The sequence below is a fragment of the Eleutherodactylus coqui genome, chromosome 1 (genome assembly GCF_035609145.1).
Source record: "Eleutherodactylus coqui strain aEleCoq1 chromosome 1, aEleCoq1.hap1, whole genome shotgun sequence".
In the NCBI taxonomy this organism is placed as follows: Eukaryota; Metazoa; Chordata; class Amphibia; order Anura; family Eleutherodactylidae; genus Eleutherodactylus; species Eleutherodactylus coqui.
This window is the reverse complement of record NC_089837.1, coordinates 327,657,939-327,679,286: the sequence shown is the minus strand read 5'-3', so window position 1 is coordinate 327,679,286 and position 21,348 is coordinate 327,657,939. Positions and strand designations below refer to the sequence as shown.

The following is a 21,348-nucleotide window of genomic DNA, read 5'->3' as shown; positions in this document are numbered from 1 at the left end:
GTTAAATTTTAATTTGCTTTATATTGTTTTATGCATTTGGCCACTTGATGTTTTTATATTGGCATTCCCACTTCTTCATTGCAATTGTCCCTCCAACACCGACACCCAGTGATTGGTGGAGGTCCCTGTGACGTCAGACAGGTATTTCCAGCTCATCCTGGACATTTAAACCTGCAATAATAGTACAATTATTGGCCTGATGAAGGAGGCGGTCAGCACATGTCTGAGAAGCAGTATTGAAAAATCAATTGTAGCGTTTGTCTGCGTTTAGCGCTGCACTGAAAACGCAGCATTAAACGCTGGGAAAAAAAGCCTGTGTGAGAGCGGCCTTAGTCAGTCATTAGCTGCCTGACAAATACAGATTTCCCAGGCTATTAGGAAAGAACTGACAAGACGCTTACAGCTCCACTTACTCACCGACCATTTCCGGTAATTTAGGAAATAACTGGTGTAATTTTGTGATGAAAAGCAGAACTTTCTGCTCTATCTGGGAAGACATTAAGAAGATTCTCGCTTCTCATCACGACTTCGGAGTAAGGCTACCTTTACACACGCAGGATCTGCTGTGAAATATCCGTTTCAGAATAGTTATGAAAATTCTGCAGCGTTGTTAGTACAAGCCGAGTGAGATTTTACAAATCTCCTTTAGGCCTCCAGCGCATGCGCGGTTCGGGATTCCGTCAGCGGAGTTCGACCCCATGCCTGGCTGGTGACCCCCTGCTTACCTGTCTGGCGTCTTCTGTCAGCGCTGCGGATGTGCCTGCTGGTACTCTGTCATGCAGGCACAGTAGCTGCTGATGCTGGGGGAACTGCAGCGGGACGGACAGCTTCCATTGACTTCAATAGACACCGACTGTGCGCAACCTGCACAAAATTGCAGCATGCTGTGACTTTTTTTTCCCTCCACAAGCAAAAATAAAAAATAAAAATCGCGAACGATTTCGCTTGTGGAGATGAAATGGCGTTTTGCCATTGAATGCTATGGGCTGCATTTGCTGCTGAGTCCGGGGGCGGACGCCCACTGCGGACTCCACAATGTAAATCCGCCCGTGTGCAGGAGGCCTTACACATTGAAGATATTTTCTGCTGAAAAAACACCAGAGATGTGAAAAACACTGGGGATTACAAATCTGCAGCATGTTTTTTATGTTGTGGAAATTGCATGACAATGCAACGGATTTTTGATTAATGGAGAACATAAAAACTGCACCAAAATCTGCAAATAGACTTGTTGCGGATTTTGAAGCATTTCTGCTACGGAAACGCACCGAATCTGCATGGAAATCTGCGTATGTTGAGGTCTGAAAATAAAGTTTGCCAGTGTGAAGTAAAGGAACTACCAGTACCGTACTACATACAGCAACGCATTCTGCGGCAGGAAGGTCATAGATAAAAACACACGAACATATACAAAATCCGCAACACTGACCATCTGCGGAAAAGTAACAAGTTCTACAGCAGAATTCGGCAGCTCAGACATCGTGTGTGAAGGCAACTTTAGGCTTATTTCCCACGGGCGAGTACCATATCAGGCCGTGAAACTTGGCCCCATATCGCCCTTGTCAAAGTGTGATTTCCCAGCGGATAAGCGGCATTTTTGTGTGAAACCCACCTTGCATCACTTCAGGGAAGTAGCGATCGGGAAGTGTTTACCATGGAAACCTTGCATGCACCTCAATGGGCGAGGTGTTCTGAGGGAACACCCAAAGATAGGGCGATGTGATGCGGGGGACACTCATGTATGTGACCCCATTCAAAAGAGTTGGGTTCATATTCGTGCGAGACGCCTTGCGTTATTTTCTCTGCCGTGTGAAGGCGGCCGCAGGGTGCCATTACATTAGTGCTTCTTCTTCCTAAACAAATGCTGGGCTGACCCAACAATTGGAGCTATGACTCGAGCATTAACGCACTTATGTAATAGCACCCTTATGCATTCAATCAGTATTTCAGAGGTAATTTAGTAGACAGTCACCTGCACCCATCAGCTGTTGCTAGGCCGTCTCCCGAAGAGAAAATATAAACAATGGCGCAATGTATCGGACCAGAAAACAGGAACAATCTTGTCCTAGCAGCAGGTCAACATTTATTCTACAGCAGGTAGATTAGTAATATATGCTTTGAGAATATAAATTATACGGGGTAATTTATAACCAAAATATAACATTTCTTAGCAAAACAGTAATCTAAGCTTGATTTATTACATATACCAAAGTTCTGCACAACTCATGAGCAACGTTAATAATAGGCTGGATAGTTTATTGCAACCTGACTATTCTTCTCCAAGTCTCACTATGTCCACAATTCTTATGGGTTCATGTCCACGACCGTGTTTTCTCCACGTATTACGTGTGCGTTGCACGGCTGCATGATACCCAGTAAGCTGAGTCAATGGACTTCCATTGATCCATACACACCGGCGTGTGGACTCTGTATCGATATGCAAGAGAAATAGATCGCAGCATGCTCTATCTCTCTGGGTACCATGTAGCGTGAGCCCTACACTCATATGAAACGCTTCAATACGTAATACATTGCATATGGGCAGAGTCTTCATACGCATCCCTGCTCTAAAACAGAGCAGAGAGTTTAAGGGCTCATGTCCACGGGCAAAATGAGATTTAAAATCCGCAGCGGATCTCCCGCGCGCGGATCCGCACACCATAGGGATGCATTGACCACCCGCGGGTAGATAAATACCGTCAATAAAAGGCATTTAAAAAAAAAATGGAGCATGAAAAAATCTGGACCATGCTCCATTTTCGTGCGGGAGACCTAAAATAGGAATTTAAAGAATTTACTCACCCGCAGCGGACCGGGAAGCTCTTCTCTTCCTCACGGCCGCATCTCCCTTGCTTCGGCTCGGCGGATGTGCCCAGCGCATGCGCGCGGCACGTCGACGACGTGCCGGCGACGTGCCGCCGGCGTAAGGAATTCATCCGCCGGCCGAAAGAGAAGATCCGGCCGTGAGGAAGAGCAGAGCTTCGCCGCCCGCTACGGATAGGTAAATTCTTATTTATTCCTATTTTCAGCGCTCACGTCCGCGGGGCAGGAGGGACCCGCTGCAGATTCTACATGTAGAATCCGTAGCGGGCCCGATTTTCCCCGTGGACATGAGGCCTTAGAAAAAGCATCCCACTGCGCATGTGATACGAGGCCATGCGCAGTACACCTGCAGACACATGCGCTCTCTACCTGTTCCCTTCTGATCCCTACTGTGTGTCCAAACTGTTTACGTCCACATATGGGGGATTTCTGAACTAGGAAGGAATAGGACAAAAAGCAACATACAATTTCTGGCTATTGGGACTGAACCCATATATTACTGGAAAATAATTTTTCACTTTTGTGGCTCGTTTCCACCCCCACCCCCCCTTTAAAAAATACTTTAATTTTGAAGGATACTAATTTTTCCAAGTTTTTTGTAAATTTCAGTTTTTTTTCCTTTACACGAACAAAGCATACTGACCTGAATTTTCCGCTAAAAGTACAATGGGGCACATTAACAAATGTTGCACAACTTAGTCTTACAATGTACCAGATTCATCACAGCAACTTTGCTCAAAGATAAATCTGGCGTATCTTTAGATAGGTGCGTTTACACCGATTATCAGTCAAAAACAATAAAAAAATATATAAAATGTAAAATGCTGCATTGTTCGAAGTTGAACGATTATTGTTCAGTGTAAAACAGGACCGACAATGGAACGATAATTTGTTTGCTTACTGTTCATTTCATGCAAGCATGAAACTCATCATTGGCTCGTTCGCTGATCGTTTGGATGAGAATGACTGATTGAATGAACAGTAGTTAAACCACTTATAAAGTGAATGACCGAACGATTTAGCAAGTGAATGATTTATCTGCCTGTATAAGAACAAGATGCCAAAAAGGGGGATTCTGATAAGTTGCACACGTGAACGATAAAGCGTTCCATCTAAAAGCACCCATAGTTGGTCATTCTCTGCAAAGACATATCATCTGTAGACGGGAGGAGTTGCTGCCGAGATCCCAGGACACTTGCCTGCCGAAGGAATGCCGAGCGCATTCTTGCATATTAATTTGCATGTGGCGCACAAGTTGGTTCAAAGGGCTTTTTGTAAAGTATGCTATATTACTGACGTCACACTGCAATTAGCGGAGGCAGTCCTTGAGGGTACACTCCAAGAGTCAAACTTCTCCTGCCAGCCACATTCATGTGCCATTGTTAGCAGGCTGCTTATCTTGCTCAGGCGGCTCCACCTGCTAATAAGAAGGTGATAAAATCCACTGGCACTAAAGTCTGGAAAACAAGATTTGTGGTTTGCTTTCTTCCTACCAGTTTGCAGCACAGTTGGGTGTGCTCACATCTAGCAACTCTGTGATCCTCAATTTTTTTAATGAATTTAAGGCCGCTCTCACACGGGGGAAAAATTGTGCTATTTTACCGCGATACAATAGCACGAGAAAACACATGTATGTGAAGCCCATGCTTTCCAATGGGTTCTTTCACATGTTTTCTCTGCTGCTATCTCGCAAGAAAAAGAAAAAAAATAAAATCACAGCACGCTCTTTGCAATTTTTTTTTTTTATCTCCCATGTTTCCCTATGGAGCCTCCTTGTTTATTGCATTCACGAACTTGCGATTTTTCATGCAAAACGATTTTAACATTAGAAACTCCTATTGAGTTTTGCGAGAAAAAAAAAACCCAAAAACTATTTTGTCGCAGGCGGCAGAGATGCGATGCAAGTTTATTGTCTAGAAAAAGCATTGCTGGCGCTACAAAATCGTGCGAACAAAGCTGCGATAAAGCGACAGGATTTTGTAGCAGGGATATCGCTTTCGCTTATGTGACCGTATTTACTGTTTTTCAACAGAGCTATGACCATGAAGGTGGATGGGGCAGGAGATACAATATTGGCAAAGTAGTTGCATTAATCACTTCCACTATTGAGTTCTGAATATGGAGATTTGAGTCACCACTGTAGAACATGCACCTTTTAAGGTACCCATCTAAAAATGGTTAATCGACAGGTTAAGAAAACTTGCACAGGACTCCTCAATCGAGGCATTATGGGCAGAGAGCTGATGGAGGAGCAGCCTCTCTCAAGGAATGGGAAAGGCTACAGGAGACAGCTATGGTCATCCAGATCTAAGTTCAGGGATCACAATTTAAATGCGCTGATCACATTTTGCAGTGTAAAGTTAGAGAATCTGTCAGCTCCTATTAGCAACTTAGACTAAACATATGGGCTCACAGGAGCTGAAACACTGAATCCCTACATGCATCCTGCAAACAAAACGCATACAATGAGAGAACTAGTCATAGATTCCTATGTCGCTCCGATTTGGATGAGGATACCCGAGGACAGGCTGAGACACCAGAGCGTATTATAGATGCATAGATGTGCCCATAATATGCTTCTGTGAAACCAGCCTAAAGGGTTATTCGATTTATAAAACTCATCTCCATTACAGAATCCTTAGTCAACACAATGAGAGTATGCTGTATTGTGCCAGAGCACAGGGGCGTAACTATAGGGGATGCAGGGAATGTAGTTGCACCCAGGCTCAGGAGCCTCAGGGGGACCATAAGGCCTCTCTTCTCCATATAGGGAGCCCAGTACTATGAATAAAGCATAAATGTTTTGCACTGGGGCCCAGGAGCCTTAAGTTACACCTCTGACAGGGTGGTTTGCAGGAAAAGAGTTGGTGCCTGGATCCCATACAGATAACAGGCCCTCAATGGGGAGGGGATGGAGAGGGTCACCCTGAAACTAGCAAATGGTCTGGGATCATTCTAACAAAAAATGATGGTCCAATGCATGCAGTGTGTATTCAGATGACCACTATTCTTTAGATATGTGTCATGTGGAAAGGCTAGTGATCTTCACAAAAAAATGTAATATTGGTGAAAGGAAACAAAGTAAGTACAAATTGCAATATTGGTCTAGGACAGAATTCAAAAAGCAAATTAAAGACTTAACACACTAAATTGCTTTTCTAAAAATCTAATAAAATGCAAAGCTTTTCTGCTGTGATTTTTCTTTAAAACTACGGACTGTTCTTTTCCCGAATACAGTTTAACCCCTTAGTGACCAGCCTATTTAGTGCCTCATGGACCATTGCAAGAGCCATAACTTGTTGACATTGGCATATGAGGCTTGTTTTTTGGGGGCGAGTTTTATATTTTCATAGCGCCACTCTGGGGCACATATAATGTCTAACTTTTACTATGCAAGGGCTTGTTCTTTATGAGAAGAGTTGTAGTTTTTATTGGTACCATTTTGAGGTACATAAGACTTTCGGACTGCTTTTTATTAATTTTTTTTGGAGGTAAACAAATGAAAAAAATTGCAACTCATTAGTTTTTTGTTTACGGTGTTCACCAAGCGAGATAAATAAAAAAATTTCATTGTCTGTTTTTTTGTGTGGAAAGTGTATTTTAATAAACCGGATTAAACTTTAAAACTTCAATTTATTGTACTTCTCCACCCCCCCCCCCCCCCCCAAACACACACACACACACTATTTTTTGTTCCCTAAAGGAATCACTAGGATAGTACACTGCATTACTTCTGTAGTGCATTCTACTAAGCCTGTGACAATAGCCTATTAGACACTGCAGGCCTAATAGACAAAGTTACATGGCAGACACGGAGGCCTTTTGTCAGGCTTCCATCTGCCATGAGAACCCATTGATACCTTGCAAAAGTACTGTGGAGTGCAAATGGGTGACAGAAAGAGCCACCTCTCCCGTTGTCATCTGCTTTCCTGCTATTGACTGTGGCATGCAAGGAGTTAAGCTTTCTGGATCTGGAGGTCTCTGTTCCTGGCAGTTAGAGCAAGATCCTGGCCGTTAAGTCAGCTAACCCACTACCTTTAAAAAAAAAAAAAGTATGTGCAGGTTTAAAGCACTTTAGTGACCACTGTAAAAAGTTGTATTGGTGGTCAACAAGGGGTTAAAATTATGACAGTAGACAACTAAGGGATTTTTTTTCTTGATGCAAATCTAGTTCTGGTGTTCTCCAGCATAGAATGATATCTTGGTCAACCTGTGATTTTAAGGACCATTTTCCTGAATCCATTTAGTGACGGATTACAAATGGGCCGCTGCTGGGGAAGAACATCTAATTCGGCGCACCTAAATATTTTAGTTGTTAGATCTTGAAGAGCTTTTGATATCTCAGGTAAGTCACTGTAGTGTAGTCCAGACCACTCTTAAAAACCCGCAATAATTTGATGATTTTAGAGCACTCTGTCCGAGATCCTTGATAATGTTTCAACCTGATTAGTGATCCCCAACTCGCATCTGTTTGGATCGTGCTCCACAGTTTTGCTTGCCAGGGTACTCCTTTTTGAAAATTTCTTTCATTTGTCCATCATTCTTAAAGACTTTTACCGGAAAATAGAATCTGAAGTTTTTTTCCCTTGGGGTTTCCATCATTGCGAAGTAAGCGCGACTCCCCAAATTGACTGTAAGACTCCCAGAAGGTTCTTAGTAGTCCTGATAGGACAGAGGGTTTTCCTTTGAAAATCCTGAACCTTTTTGATTAGGTCTGTCATCCTTTAAACAGGAAGGAAAGAGGTCTGAATTCTGGCATCCAGGATAACCCCTAAAAATTTTGTCTGATCTGAGAGAATTGTGTCTTTTGTTTGTTCACAATCCAACCGGTTTCTTGATAACATTAAGATATTCTAAAGGGTAATGCTACGGAATCACATGTAGGATTTGTCCTAAGCTTCTATAGCAAACACTGGAAACTGTTGTGACGATTTGTGATTTGGGAGCACCTCTGAGCAGTTCTGGGAGTTAGGGGAGTTGTAGCGCTCTCAGTTTCCATTTTGAATTTGCTGTAAACGATCTACTTGCTTAGATATCTCAAGTTTATAATGGTCCAATAAGAACACTTTGTTGGGTTTTTTTTTGGTTTGGTTTTTTTTTTACCAGAAAGGCTCACACAATGACCTAAATTCACCAGATTTTGTGGAACAGTAACTATTACACTCACTCCCTAAAGACTTTTCTTTTAAAAGGGGTTCTGTCGTTAGAAAAATAAAAATAAAACTTCTATACTAACCTATTCCTCCCCAGGCAGCCTTCTTACCACATATTTTCCTGACTCCTCCAGTCTCCTGGACCACATCACCGCAAACTGGCCGAACCTTCTATTTCCTGTAATGTAACGTCCATTCGCTAAATTCTGCTTCCTACAGGGCTGTAAACACTACATCACTACGACGTATCGGTCACTACCTAGCAGTTAATGCCAAATCCTTGGCAGTCTGTTTTAGCGCACAGGCGCGGACTATTGCTGCGACTGTGCACGCGTGGTATCCATATAGCATAGAATAGGCAAGTATAGAACAGTCCGCACGCGAATGAATTCGGCATTTCACGCTAGTCAGTGAGACAAGCCCTTTAAGTACAGTGCTCCCTAAATATAATTGGTTCCAGGAAAGTCATTATACATTGAAAATATTGTAGGCTGGAACCATAACTATGAAAAACTGGTAATTAATTCAGGGGCCCCTAAAAGGTCATCCAAAATTAATGCAAAATGAAGGTTTAAGAAAATTAAGCTAATTACTAATACAGAGAAAGTAAGTCCTTAAATATAAAAGTCAGAGAGCAACTGGAAGTTGAAAATCACTTTCTATGGTGAAGACAGGAGATTTGTCGGTATCTTGTACAGCAGGGGTCCCCAACTCCAGTCCTCAGGGACCCCCAACAGGTCATGTTTTCAGGATATCCTATGGTAAGAACACCAGTGGCAATGTCTGAGGCACTGACAATAATTACATCACCTGTGCAACACTGAGGAAATCCTGAAAACATGACCTGTTGGTGGTCCCTGAGGACTGGAGTTGGGGAACACTGCTGTACAAAACATACCGTGTATCACAAAATAAAATGGGTCAGCCTTCACCTGGGGTCCAAAGGATCAGCTCATCCTGACCCAGGTAGAGAGCAGTACAGAACAATTAGTAGCGTTCTGTAGAGAGGAAAATAGAAGCCAATCAGTGCACGCACTTCAGTAATACAGGTGTTTACCAAGGAAAAGTCCATGCCGATTGGCTGGATTTTCCAGGAAAGTGCACATCCTACGAATTATGAGGTCTGGGACTTTGTATGCTGAATCTGGTAAGTTAAGCCTTATTTACAACACAGAGATGATCGCTCCAAATTCATTAGAAACTGACAGTTTTGAGCAATAATTTTGCATTAGCTACTAATGGGCTAATCAGCCTATTAGTAGCTAACTAGCTTCATTTGAATGTATTTAGAGAATCGCAGGTGGTCTGTTCTCTAAACACATTGCTATTGTTCTCCAGGAGGACAGCAGCTGAAAGAATGTTATCAGCGCTGCCTGCAGAGAACTCAGCGTGTGGCCCATCTTATCAGGGATGATAGATTTTAAGCCGAGCTGAACTCAGCAATGGACAAAAGGTGCCCGGTAAGTGCACGATGGGTACACATTTACAAGCAACGATTATTGCTAAAAAGATGGCTTTTGAGCAATCATCGTTGTGTGTAAATGTACCTTTATAGTGGCCCAGGAAAGCCCATGCATGCTGAAACTATTGTATCCTGAGGACACAACTTGAGAGATCACTGCATAAGGTCAACCAAACCCACTGATTACAGTAGGATTGGCAGTCAGAGCTTCTCGCTACTCCAGACTGCAAATGTCAGTGACAAGTACATTTCAGCAAGCTGGATTAGAACATACTCGATCCCTTGTTCCCACAGGAGGTAAGCTGCCGACAGGAGGATCTGGCCTTGATCCACTTCCCTGCTGAAATAAACCAAGTCGAGAATGCATGTTTACGGTGATGGCAAGGAATGAGTGGAGGTTCATATGAATAAATAACCATTTCTACTAAATCTGTTCCTACACAATATTTCAATATGCTCAGTACAAGATGCCTGCAGACGTGAAGGATCCCCCTAAATCCCTGAAGGACACAGCCTATTTTGGCTATAGACAACCATTTTTAATTTTTTCCTTGGGGAGATTTTAATCCCCACTCTTCAAAAGCCATAACGTTTTTATTTAAATCGACATGGCCATATAAGAGCTTGTGTTTGCGTGATGAACTGTGGTTTTCATTTATACCATTTTTTGGGTACATATATTTTATAAAACTTGTGACATGATAATGTGTCTTCTGCGTGTTTATATGATTACAACAAAGCCAAAATTATTTTTTTCCCACGATAAAAATACTTTTTTTGGGGGGGGGGGGGGGGGTAGAATGGGATTTATTTTGAACTTTTTTATTTTGAATTTTTTTTTTATTCTAACTCATCAACAGAGCTCTGTGAGGGCTTGTTTTTTGCGTAACAAGCTGTATTTTTTATGTTTAACATATTGAGGTACATACGTTTTTTATCACTTTTATTGCATTTTTTATGGGAGGCAAGTTTTAAAAAATATAAGCATTTTGCCTCTGTCTTTTCAAAGTTTGTGTAATGCGGGATAAATAAGGTGTTCAATTTATTGTAAAGGTCATTATGGATACAATACCAAATGTGTGTTGGGTTTTGTTTTTTTATACAAAGTAGGCAAAGTGTTGCAGTGTATTCCTAACGAAATGCAAGTCCCCTAATGTGGCCCCCCCCCCCCCCAAAAAGCATAATAAAAAACGGTAAAAATAAAAGAAAAACGTCAAAACTCCTGCATGAACTTGGTACGGCTATAATCATACTGACCCAGCGAATAACGGTGTCACATTTATTCCGCATGCTCGACGTCATAAAAATGAAGTCCAAAAAACAATGGTGGGGAAAAAAAAAAAAAAAACACAACACAATAGTCAAACGAAATCTAAGCCCTCATACAACTATGTTAACATTATGGCTCTAGAAATGCAACGCTAAAAAAGTAAAATAAAAAAGGGGACAAATGGTTGGTCACAACAGCCTAAAATGGGCCAGTCAACTAAAGGGTTAAGGTGACCAAACTCCTTCTTTGATAACTGTTGGCCAAATGACAACTATTCCTCCGAACACCCCAATTCCCATGGGCGCTGGGTATGGCCAAGTATGCATGAGCTCTTAATAGGGCGAGAAGGCAAGTTGTTGCCAGATCATTCCGGTGGCAGCTTAATTCCCAGGAGAACAAGAGGTGGCAATAACATTAGATGAACGTCAGCCAATGGGAATAAGGGGAAAAATAAAATATTTTTAATTTTGGCTTCAATTTGTGACACTGCGCTTCTATAAGAAGCTTGTAAAAGCCTGCATTAGAGAAGCGCTGCTAGAGAACATATAGCATGTGTTAATGTTATGGCGGCTGCTTCCTGACTACTGAATTATTTATTAGGGAGCAGCTACTGTTGCTTTAAAGCCAATCTAGTGATTTGCAGAGATGCAGATGAGGATTTTACAGCTCTGCATTATCTAATGAAAAGACCAGCGCTAAAATAGAAGGTCATAAATAGTAAAAAGCTGCCAAAATGATGTGTGAAATGAGCCAACTTTGCTCCATGGTGTTTAAAGGACATCATTCTATAAACAGGTCACTAAAGGTTACCACAATTCTTTAAAATAGAGAGTTTTAGATTTTATTGTTCTGGGGTGAATGTGCAAATTTGACAAACACCGATCTGTAAACATTGAGGAATAGTGATGAGCGAGCATACTCACTAAGGGCAATTGCTCGAGCGAGCATTGCCCTTAGCGAGTACCTGCCTGCTCGAGAGAAAAGGTTCGGGTGCCGGAGGCAGGCAGGGAGCTGTGGGGGAGAGCGGGGAGAAACGGAGGGGAGATCTCTCTCTCCCTCTCTCCCCCCCGCTCACTGCCGCTACTCACCTCTCACCCGCGCCACCACCCGAACCTTTTCTCTCGAGCGGGCAGGTACTCGCTAAGGGCAGTGCTCGCTCTACCAACTGCCCTTAGCGAGTATGCTCGCTCATCTCTATTGAGGAATCTTAGAACTGACCATGCAGAATATTGGTTCAGGTAATCAAGTTCACGAGACGATAAACCCATGAGTAGGGCAATTCAGTAAAATCAACAGAGAGAGGCAATTTTACTCTTTATTGTGCCCCTATTTTACTAGGTATGTGGGCATTCTCGTACATGTTCCCGTATGAGATGGTATGCAAGGAGAGCTGTCCATGTGGTGGGAAGAATGGGGCCGGGCTCACACCAATGATCCGGAATAGGCATGGAGAATCCAGCTGTTACCCCACATGCCTTCTTTTCCTGTAATGCAGATGACTGAGAACGCTCAAAACTGGTCATGCGCAGCACAGATTTTTTTAAGAAAATCCGCAATGTCAAGGATTTTTACCACCTTTCAATCTTTCCTATTTGCTGTGGATCCTCCGTGCGGACACCGACCGCGGATTCTGCTATTCACATCCACCCATGTGAGGCCGGCCTAAGACATTTGACCTGCTTATTTAATCAAATGTAATATCATTTTTCTAACAATACTGGGAAATGAGGCCGTAAGTTTTTTCCCAAATCAATACATCTAAAGCTAGCATAAACTAGAGGCAGAGATGCTGCTTACAATGAGGGTTCACTTACATTGATAGGTATTGTACTTTTCATAAAATCCATGTTATTAACGCTTCCTTGATAGCCAGGATCTGTGGCTGCCCCTGCCAACCCACGGATCATTGGCAGCTCTGCTCCCATATAGTGGACAGGGAGAAAGCTGCCAATCAGCACTGGGGCCGCTCATGAATAGCACGGACTACATGGCGCAGCATAGAGCGAATGGCATACTCTGCCAGCGCTGCAGCATAGAAACACAGATTTTATACAAAGTTATAGTAAGTGACCTGACACTGCCATCGGGGCTCTGGCACTAGCTGACAGCAGATTTAAGCTGCCCTGACAGATTCTCTTTACCCAACTGAAGAGGTGATAGGTAAGCTATGGACAAACCATTTCCTGCAGCTCCTCGGTTTTATTATCTAATAGCCCACTATTATAAATGAAGCAATAGTAAAAATGTCCAGAAATAGCCATCTATGCAGTTCCCTAAGAGATAAACTTTTGCTTCAAAAGGAAAAGTCTAGCTTAGCGTGTTTCACACGGGCAAGAAAATCGTGCTATTTTCATGCAATTTTTAACGTGGCGCGAGTCAGTAAAAAAAGCAGATGATGGAACCAATGATTTACAATGGTTTCCTTTCCATCTGCGATTTTTCACTGATGCGATGTTGCGAGAACAAACAATCGTGGCACACTATCTTTCTGCAATGTGTGATTTTTTTCTTCTTCTCCCATGTTTCCCTATGGAGCCTTCTTTTTTTCGCATTAAGCTTGTGTTGCGTTACATTTTTTACATTAGAAAGTCCTATTGACTTTCACGCGATTTTTAACATGGGCGGCAGCGACGCGAGATTATTCAAAATAAATTGCAGAAACAAAGATGTGATTTTGCCACGATTTTCTCGCGGCAACATGGCGATCACGCCTTTGGCCTTAGGCAACCTCTCCACATTTGTCCTCTGTGTATATAACAGCTAATCATTTGGAGTAGTAGTGACTAAGCATTGGCGCAGAAGGAAGAATGCCTTTAAGTTCCCTTAAAAGAAATGTTTTTAAAGCGTATTCTTATCTGAAAGTTGTGCAAATACAACAAAGGAATGCTAATGTTTAAGCAACCTCTGATAGTACGAACCCTTTGTCCTTTGAGTATCCTGGAGGCAAGGTATCATTGAGGAAAGGTTTATGGAGAATGGATAAAGTTAGGTCTGTACCTACAGATACCTTTACATGGGGCAATTATGGCCAGAATTGTTGGAAACAGAATTTGGGCGATAGCCGTCCCCCGTACATGTGGCCACCGACAGGGCACTGAGCGAGAAATCACTTACTTGTCGGAGTTGCTTGGTTTTAGCTCCCCATTTGTAGTTTATGGAGGCAGGCGGCCGGAAGAGATCTTCAGTGCGCTCCACCGCCATTCTCTGAATGACTATTGCTCCTGTATGAAAGCAGTGGAGCGATGGTCAGGGGGACGGCTGTCAGGCAACTATGAGCCTGACAGTTGTCCAGTAGAAAGGTGCCTTTACCCTCCCCTCTCCTGTCATATAGGGGGCTTAAGGGAGTTAAGGCCCATTTACACACAAAGATAATCCTTCAAACTGAAAGATTTTGCAATCTATTTGCATAAAGTGTTAATGGCCATTAACACCATCATCTTCATTTGCATGTGAAAAGGCCAGCAGGAGCTGTTTTCAGAGCCCAGCGTGAGATTAATCACATGCCCAGCTGTGCACACAGCTGCATTGTTCTGCCTGCAGCTGCTGGCAGATTACAATGTTATCTGCCAGCTCCTGTGGAAAGAACAGGCTGTGGTCTACTGACAGATATAGGCGTTTGCTTTACTTGTTAGTAGCTGAACGATGGATTTTATGCTCACCTTAAAACGAGAAGTGCCCGATGCCCGCGTTTACATGTAACAATTATCACTTATTTTAGGCCATTTGAACAAATTTTGACCGATAATCGTTGCGTGTAAATGGACCTTAAGAAATGCTAAAAAATGTTTGTTTGAAATAGAATATCTGTACACTTACAATTGAAGTCAGAAGTGCATGTGCGTACAGTACCTGGAATACCCCTTTAAAGGGCAAGCAACATATCAATACATAACCAAGCAAGACTGGAGAAAGTATATGACCAACTCCTATAGGAGTTAAATTGGCTGCCATTTCCTACGTAATCACTTTGGGAAACCCTGTTTCATGCAGTGGGCTGAAATTTACATGCAACATGATGAGATTTCTAATTGCAGAATCCACAATCACCATCCGTGGCAAAACACAGGCATTGAAAGGCAGGCAGCAGGCTCTCTTTTGTCACGGACTCCACGTGGACAAACTCCATTGAAATAAATGGAGACCATCCAACCCATACACAATTAACATGGCTTATGGGCTGTGGGTACCCGCGTCATCTCTTATCCACGGCATAGGAAATAGAAATAATGAAAAAAAAAAGGACTGCACATGATCGCCTCTGAGGTCATCCGCAAAACAGAAAAGTCAGGTATGCAGGGTGACTGGCTGGGCTCACGGCTGGGACCCACTGTGGGCTTCACATGCGGAATGTGACCCGTTCGCGTAAGCCGGCCTTGAGCGGAATTTACTGCTGATTTTCCATCCAGATTATCTGCACAGAAAATCCACGGTATTTACAGTACCAGCAGAAAAATTTGCTGTGGAAATAGATCTGCGATGCGGAATTTAGTGACTTCTATGGGTTTTAAAAAAAAAAATTAAAAAAAAAAAGGGGGAAGAAAGAAAACTTTCAGTTTGCTTACTTCCATTCTGTTAGGTTTCAGCTTTTTCTTTGCTTGCTTTTATAAACTGATCAGCTGAGGCGCTCAGCCAGTCACAGGCAGCTTTCGCCTGTCATTCATTCGGCTAGAGCTTGCTGTGTTTGGCTGAGCTCTTCATATATATTTAAAGCCCTTCTCTGAAATCCAATGACAGGGAGCCGGTAGCGGGATCCTCTACCGCAGCGGTCATGTGTGATAGCTGCGATAGGGAATTGAAGAATTCCTCTGTTGCATTTGTCACAGATGTGGCAGGTGTAGCAGCAGGGAGTTTTTACTAGCAGGGATGAAGGAAACATGGCAGCGGCAGAGAGGTAAATTTGTTTCGTTTTTTCCACAAAAAGTATTGTTTTTCAGGGAAGGGCTTCTATGAAAAAAAATTCAGGGGTGCCGGCAGACCATTGTCTTCAAAGGAGCCGCCGGCAGCAGCCGCGGCTCCATTGAAAACAATTTAGTGTGTGTCCTTTCCATCCACACTATATGTACTCATTTTACACTGTCTATTTTTTGCTAAAGTGTATGCAAAATAGTATTTTGCATACACTTTACCAAAAAAAAAACGTGGGGAGGAGATTGTGAAATTTTTGCTCGCTCGAGTAACAAGTACTTTCGAGTATGCTAATGCTCGAATGAGTATCAAGCTCGGACGACCATGCTCACTCTACTAAAGGCCCATTTAGACACAACGATTATCGCTCAAAAGATGTCTTTTGAGCGATAATCGTTGTGTCATTTACAGCGCAAGATGATCGCTCAAACGTTGAGCGATCACATTGCACTCCAAGCAGAGGATGCAGAAGACAAGCGGGGTCGCTTGTTCTCCCCATCCAGCTGTTCCCCGCTCTGAGCGCCCGGCTGTTATATAGCCGAGCACTCCGAGCGGGGTATGGAGAACACAGCTGGACCGCTCTGTTCTTCATATCCAGCCTGTCATCAGGGAGCGGGATACAGCTGAAACAATAGTATCAGCTGTATCCCGCTGTGAATCCCTGATAGGGCTCATCGTTCTATTTCAGCATACTGTAAGACAACAATGAGCGACGGCTTAACGAAAACTGCATGATGTCAGTGCAGTTACACACAACGATTATCGCTCAAAAGACGGATTTTGAGCGAATTATCGTTGTGTCTACATGGGCCTTAACTGAATGGAAGTAAACCAAAAGCTTTCCTTTTTTTTGAAAGCCCAAAGTCAATGGAGAAATACGCGGAAAGATTTCAGCTTTAGTTCTATTCCTCTACTCAAAAGGCAGAACAAAGACAGAAAGCCCTAACAGAGGTGAAGGAGCCCCAATATACTTTGGGATGGATTAAACCAGTCTAAGTTAGATCGCAGTCACACTTGCATTGGGGGTTGCTGCATATTGCTCTTCAGCTCCGTCCTCAGAGCCAAACAGCAAAAATGCCCAAACCGCCAGATCTGGCACATGCCGGAGCCAAACAGACCCACATTGACTAGAATGAGGTCCAACCAGCATTTTACTGGATGACACTGCTGCACTATGTTGGCTGGTATTTTCTAGTGGATCTGTGCTGGAGGCTCCACACAGAACATCCAATACAGATAAGGAGGTCTAAAGATGGCAGTGGTGTAAAGTGCATGACAATGTACTAAGAGGTACAAGCCTCTCAAATCATATTCAAACTGTCCATGAAAGCTACACCAGTTACAAGCTGATGTGGATGTCAGCTAGAATTTACACCAATGTCTGGCTTAAAGGGTCACTCTGGCAAAAAACACATTTTTCCATCCCTGTCCCCCTCACTTGCCTGCCTGTCACACTCAAAGTCTACACCGGGTTTGTTGAAGTCACTTCCATGCAGTGCAGGCTCCTGTCTGATACTTATCAAGCACCATCTTGAATGTAAGATTTTTGTCCGGCAGATAAGCTTCGAGCTCCTCTATTATAACTGTGTGACAGGAGCTGTGTGATCATCATCAGCAATTATGATAGGAGTGCCTGAGTCCCCTTCTAAGCGGTTTCTGTGGTAGGTGCATGTAACAGCAAAACACAAACCTAAAGCTGAGTTCACATTAAAAAATTTTCGGCGGAGAAAAGGGGAAAAAAAATGGACGAAAACAGATTGCTTTCAATATTGTTCAGTCTCCCATTGACTGTTTTTTTTTTTTGTTTTTTTTACAAAAAAATTGTATGTTTTTAGTACTGGAAACAAGAATGCCACAATACACACTTTTTTTTCCAGTGTTGAAAATTGAATGGGGATGGAAAATTGAGAAACAAATTAGAACTGATGGTTTTCAGTTTCAATGCATTTCTATGGGCAGAAAAACTGAAATGCTTTATTTCTATTCTGCTGCCCGCACGATGGAACAACTAGATGCAAAGCAAAAAGGATAGTGTGAAATGGCCCTAAATCTGAGCCAGACAGAACTGAGATCACATGGCCAGTGGATTAGAAAGAGTCCAGGAGTTTCAGATGGAAAAGAATAAACTAGCCAAGTTAACACTAGCCGGCTTATATACTGATGGGGGGCTAGCTACATAATCAAGAAAAATAAATAAAAAATAAAAATAAAAAAAATAAATCACTGGCCCTCTGAATTATAGTAAATGTGACGAGCCATGAGTGCCCACACTCCCCAATACCAAATCTTGCCCACTTTTTTAAGTGGCAGGGCCAGGATAAAATCCCAAAACGCTGCACATTTTTGGCACACACAACGCCGTGCACCAATATGTGCCACTTTTACATGCCAAAAAACTAGTAACGAGTTCAGTAAATCAGCCCCTTTGTGTTTCAATCTCTCACCATTAGAGATGTGTTTGCTGTCAGGGAATGAGAACACTTGTTACATTCACAAGCTACAAACTGGGAGATGCCCATTCCAGCTAAGAAGAGCACACTATACTGGCTAGTCAATGTTCTATGTAATTAGTCCACTACTGGCTTAAAGGGGGATGTCCAGAGTTAGAAAAACATGGCTGCTTTCTTCCAAACACTGCCACCCTTGTCCATAGGGTTGTGTGCGGTAATGCAGCTCAGCTCCCTTGAAGTGGATGGAAGCTGAGCTGCAATACTAGACAAAAAACACTGATAAGAGATGGCACTGTGTTTGGAAGAAATCGGCCATGTCTTTCTAATTCTGGACAATCCCTTTAATGGTTCTTAGAAATGGAAAGAAAACAAGACACATCCAATGCCATTTATAGAATTCAATCTCAAGTTCTTCTTTATCTGGCACCCTCCAGAACATGTTCTCAGGAATGATGAAAAACCAAAAGCTTGCATGAGCAGTACCCACAACACATCAGTAGTCATAGCAGCGCAGAGGCCATGCAGCTCCACCAGAAGTGTTAGGCGTTGTAGGACTTCTGCAGAGACAGTAAAAAAAGCCCAATTTTGGCAAGCAGGGGGTTCCATCCAACGCCTTGCTGGGAAGGAGCCAGACACAACCAGTTGGAGATGTTAGTAGTTGGCAATGACTAGAGGGTGTCCAAGTAATCACTAAGTCACATTAAGTTATGAAGGATAACCAAAATAAACATAGTACACACAAAAACGATACATAGATGGAAATAAGACATCAGGGAGCAAAGAATAGCGTCAGAGTGCGATGTACAAGCTGTAGACATGCTATACCCAGGAGGGATATGTTCACGCAGGTTGGAAATGCTGTGGATTTTCAGCTGTGAAGTTTGCTGGAGAAGATCAGAAGTATTCAGAGCAAGCATTGTGGATGGGGTAAGAATCGTGTTCACACGCGGCAAACAAAAGCCGCAGCACAAACTGACCTGCGGCAGCAGATAGTAAATCCTCAACATGTCAGTTCATTCTGCGGATTTCACTCCTTCAAATAAAAGGGTAAAACCAGCAACGAATCTGCAGCAAATCCTCCCATTCTCCGTCCGCAGCAAATCTGTAATGTATGAAAATACCCCGAAGACCATGAACACACGGGCAAACCTGCTGAGGATCTTCTGTGCGGACCCCCCACATGGAAAATCCACAGCATTTACAGTGACAGCAAAGTGGATGAGACTTTAGAAACCTTGTCCACACGCTGCAGATAAAAAATATATATCAGCTGTGGAAATGGAGCTGCGGGGCAGAATTAAAGGGGGATCTAACTCAGTGGGTAGGATTACATATTATAACCCATCCACTGGATTGGAAAAAACTGATAGAGCAGTAGTGGTCCAACCGCTGGGGCCGCACTAATCCTAAGAATGGCGGACATCTGTGTAATGCCCCCCACAACTCCTTAGCCCACTTCTGCAGAGTCGTGGTGAATGGGTTGCAGCTATAGCTCCATTCATTTCCATGAGGCAGGCAGACAAGTACAGCGCTACACTATGTTGATCAGTCCAATTGAAATGAATTAAGCAACACCACTCCGATCATGTCAATGGGGCTGACGAAGATAAAACAGCAGCCCTGAGAAGGATGAATGAAGCAGCTGCCACACATGTACAACCTGCGGCCCGCTCACCAATACACTAAGGGATCGGTAACTGTGAACTAGTGGGGATTAGTGGGGATACCAGCAGTTGGCCCCCACCAACCTATCAGGATGAAGACTTGTAATGTTACTCACTGACCCGAATATCCCCTAAATCTTCAGCATATTAATTACAGCATCTTTTTTGGGGTGGATTCCACCATAAGGGAAGAATTCTGCCACAAATTCTGCATCACCATCCACATCAAACGGTGCAGCTTCTGATACGGATTTTGCGCTACGGAATGTCTACTTCGGACGCGCCACCGCTAATCCGCCCCATCTGGACCTACCCCAAGCCCCACGCACACACGGAGGATCTGCCATGGATCTTCTGTGCAGCTCTCTCTCAGCATCGCAGTACGCTGCACCTCGGAAGGAGCGCTACTTTAAATCTGTCACCTTCTAAAGGCAGACTGGTACATATAGTTTTCTGGGGTGATTATTAGCGATTTGCACAGATTTCTTATTGAGCGTTTATACTGCAATCTTTGGCGCAGAAGTCTTGTGACTGCAGGTGACACTCTTGAAGAGATCAACCAAGCAACATAATGGATCCTGACTACCAAAAGTAGTCGTCAGCGAGGCCCAGCACCCACATCGCACAGTTCTCCCCAATTATGCACCAACGCGTTTCTGTCATGCAGGTTTTGGATTGGCTGGGTGACAACCTTTATAGGCCCCATTACAGTCCACAGAGGTGGTCAGGCAAGGCTATAATGTGACAACTCTACTAAGTTCTGCAGAAACATAACTTGTCCCCAGCAGCTGACAACACGCAGGCTGGTTAACCCTTCAAGAGGCGGGCTATCCTCTGCAGGCCCCGTGCATCTCCCACCCGGCTGCAGGCACCAAGAGGTGGGCGAGAGCCCGCACACCCGGCGCACTGCACCAGCGGACAGGTGGGTGGCGCTGCACGCCCGGGCACCCGCTGTCACCAGCAGCCCTTATATGTGACATGACCTTTCCATCCCGCGTCATCCCTTGTCCCCCCACACTTCCTGATCGCTGCCCGGACTCCAGCCCCCCAGCCTCCTTCTCACCTCTTTTGACAGCTTCATCATATGTAAGGAACCCGATCCGGGACTCCTTGGCCCCCATGATGACTCCGATGACAAGAACCCCGTGCACCGCTTCTCACTCCATGGCCGGCATCCTGGCGGTCCTCCCCGGGCTCCAGTCCCAGCTACTCCAGTGCAGTAACGGTGAACGCAGCTCCAGGAACCATCACCTGCTTTCACACAGCAACCTCACCAGCCCCGCCCTCCACGGCTTCAGCCGTCGCTTCCTCTAACGGAAGCCACGCCCACTCGCGGAGACAATCACGTGAGGCCAGCTCCGCCCATGTGTCAGCGCCTCTGCGCCTTATCTTATTTTGGTGCCTACGCTTCCCCGTAGTGGCTCGTAGGACAAGATTAAAGTGCGCCTGGCTTATTAATGCCAGGGGTGTTCTCCTTCCAGAGCCAGCAAAGTAATGATGTAGGGGAGGGGGGGAAAAGGAGGCGGTCACGTGACCAGCAGTCCTGAATCCAGGAGCGGACATGTTTGTTGAGGGCACACTGGTTTCGTCCGTGTTGATGGAATGCAGGTTGTCTGCGAGT

The 21,348-nt window shown here is 43.9% G+C and overlaps 1 protein-coding gene across 2 annotated transcripts in view; it reads right to left on the bottom strand.

Moving 5' to 3' along the window:
• The window catches only part of USP32 (ubiquitin specific peptidase 32), a 229,128-nt gene extending 208,121 nt beyond the window's left edge, over positions 1 to 21,007 (bottom strand). For both annotated transcript variants that reach the window (XM_066575111.1, XM_066575112.1), the window contains exon 1: positions 20,791 to 21,007. In XM_066575111.1, the coding sequence (XP_066431208.1) occupies positions 20,791 to 20,848 (58 nt within the window). In that variant the 5' untranslated portion in view covers positions 20,849 to 21,007. The remainder of the gene's footprint in view (positions 1 to 20,790) is intronic.
• Positions 21,008 to 21,348: the final 341 nt, after the last annotated feature.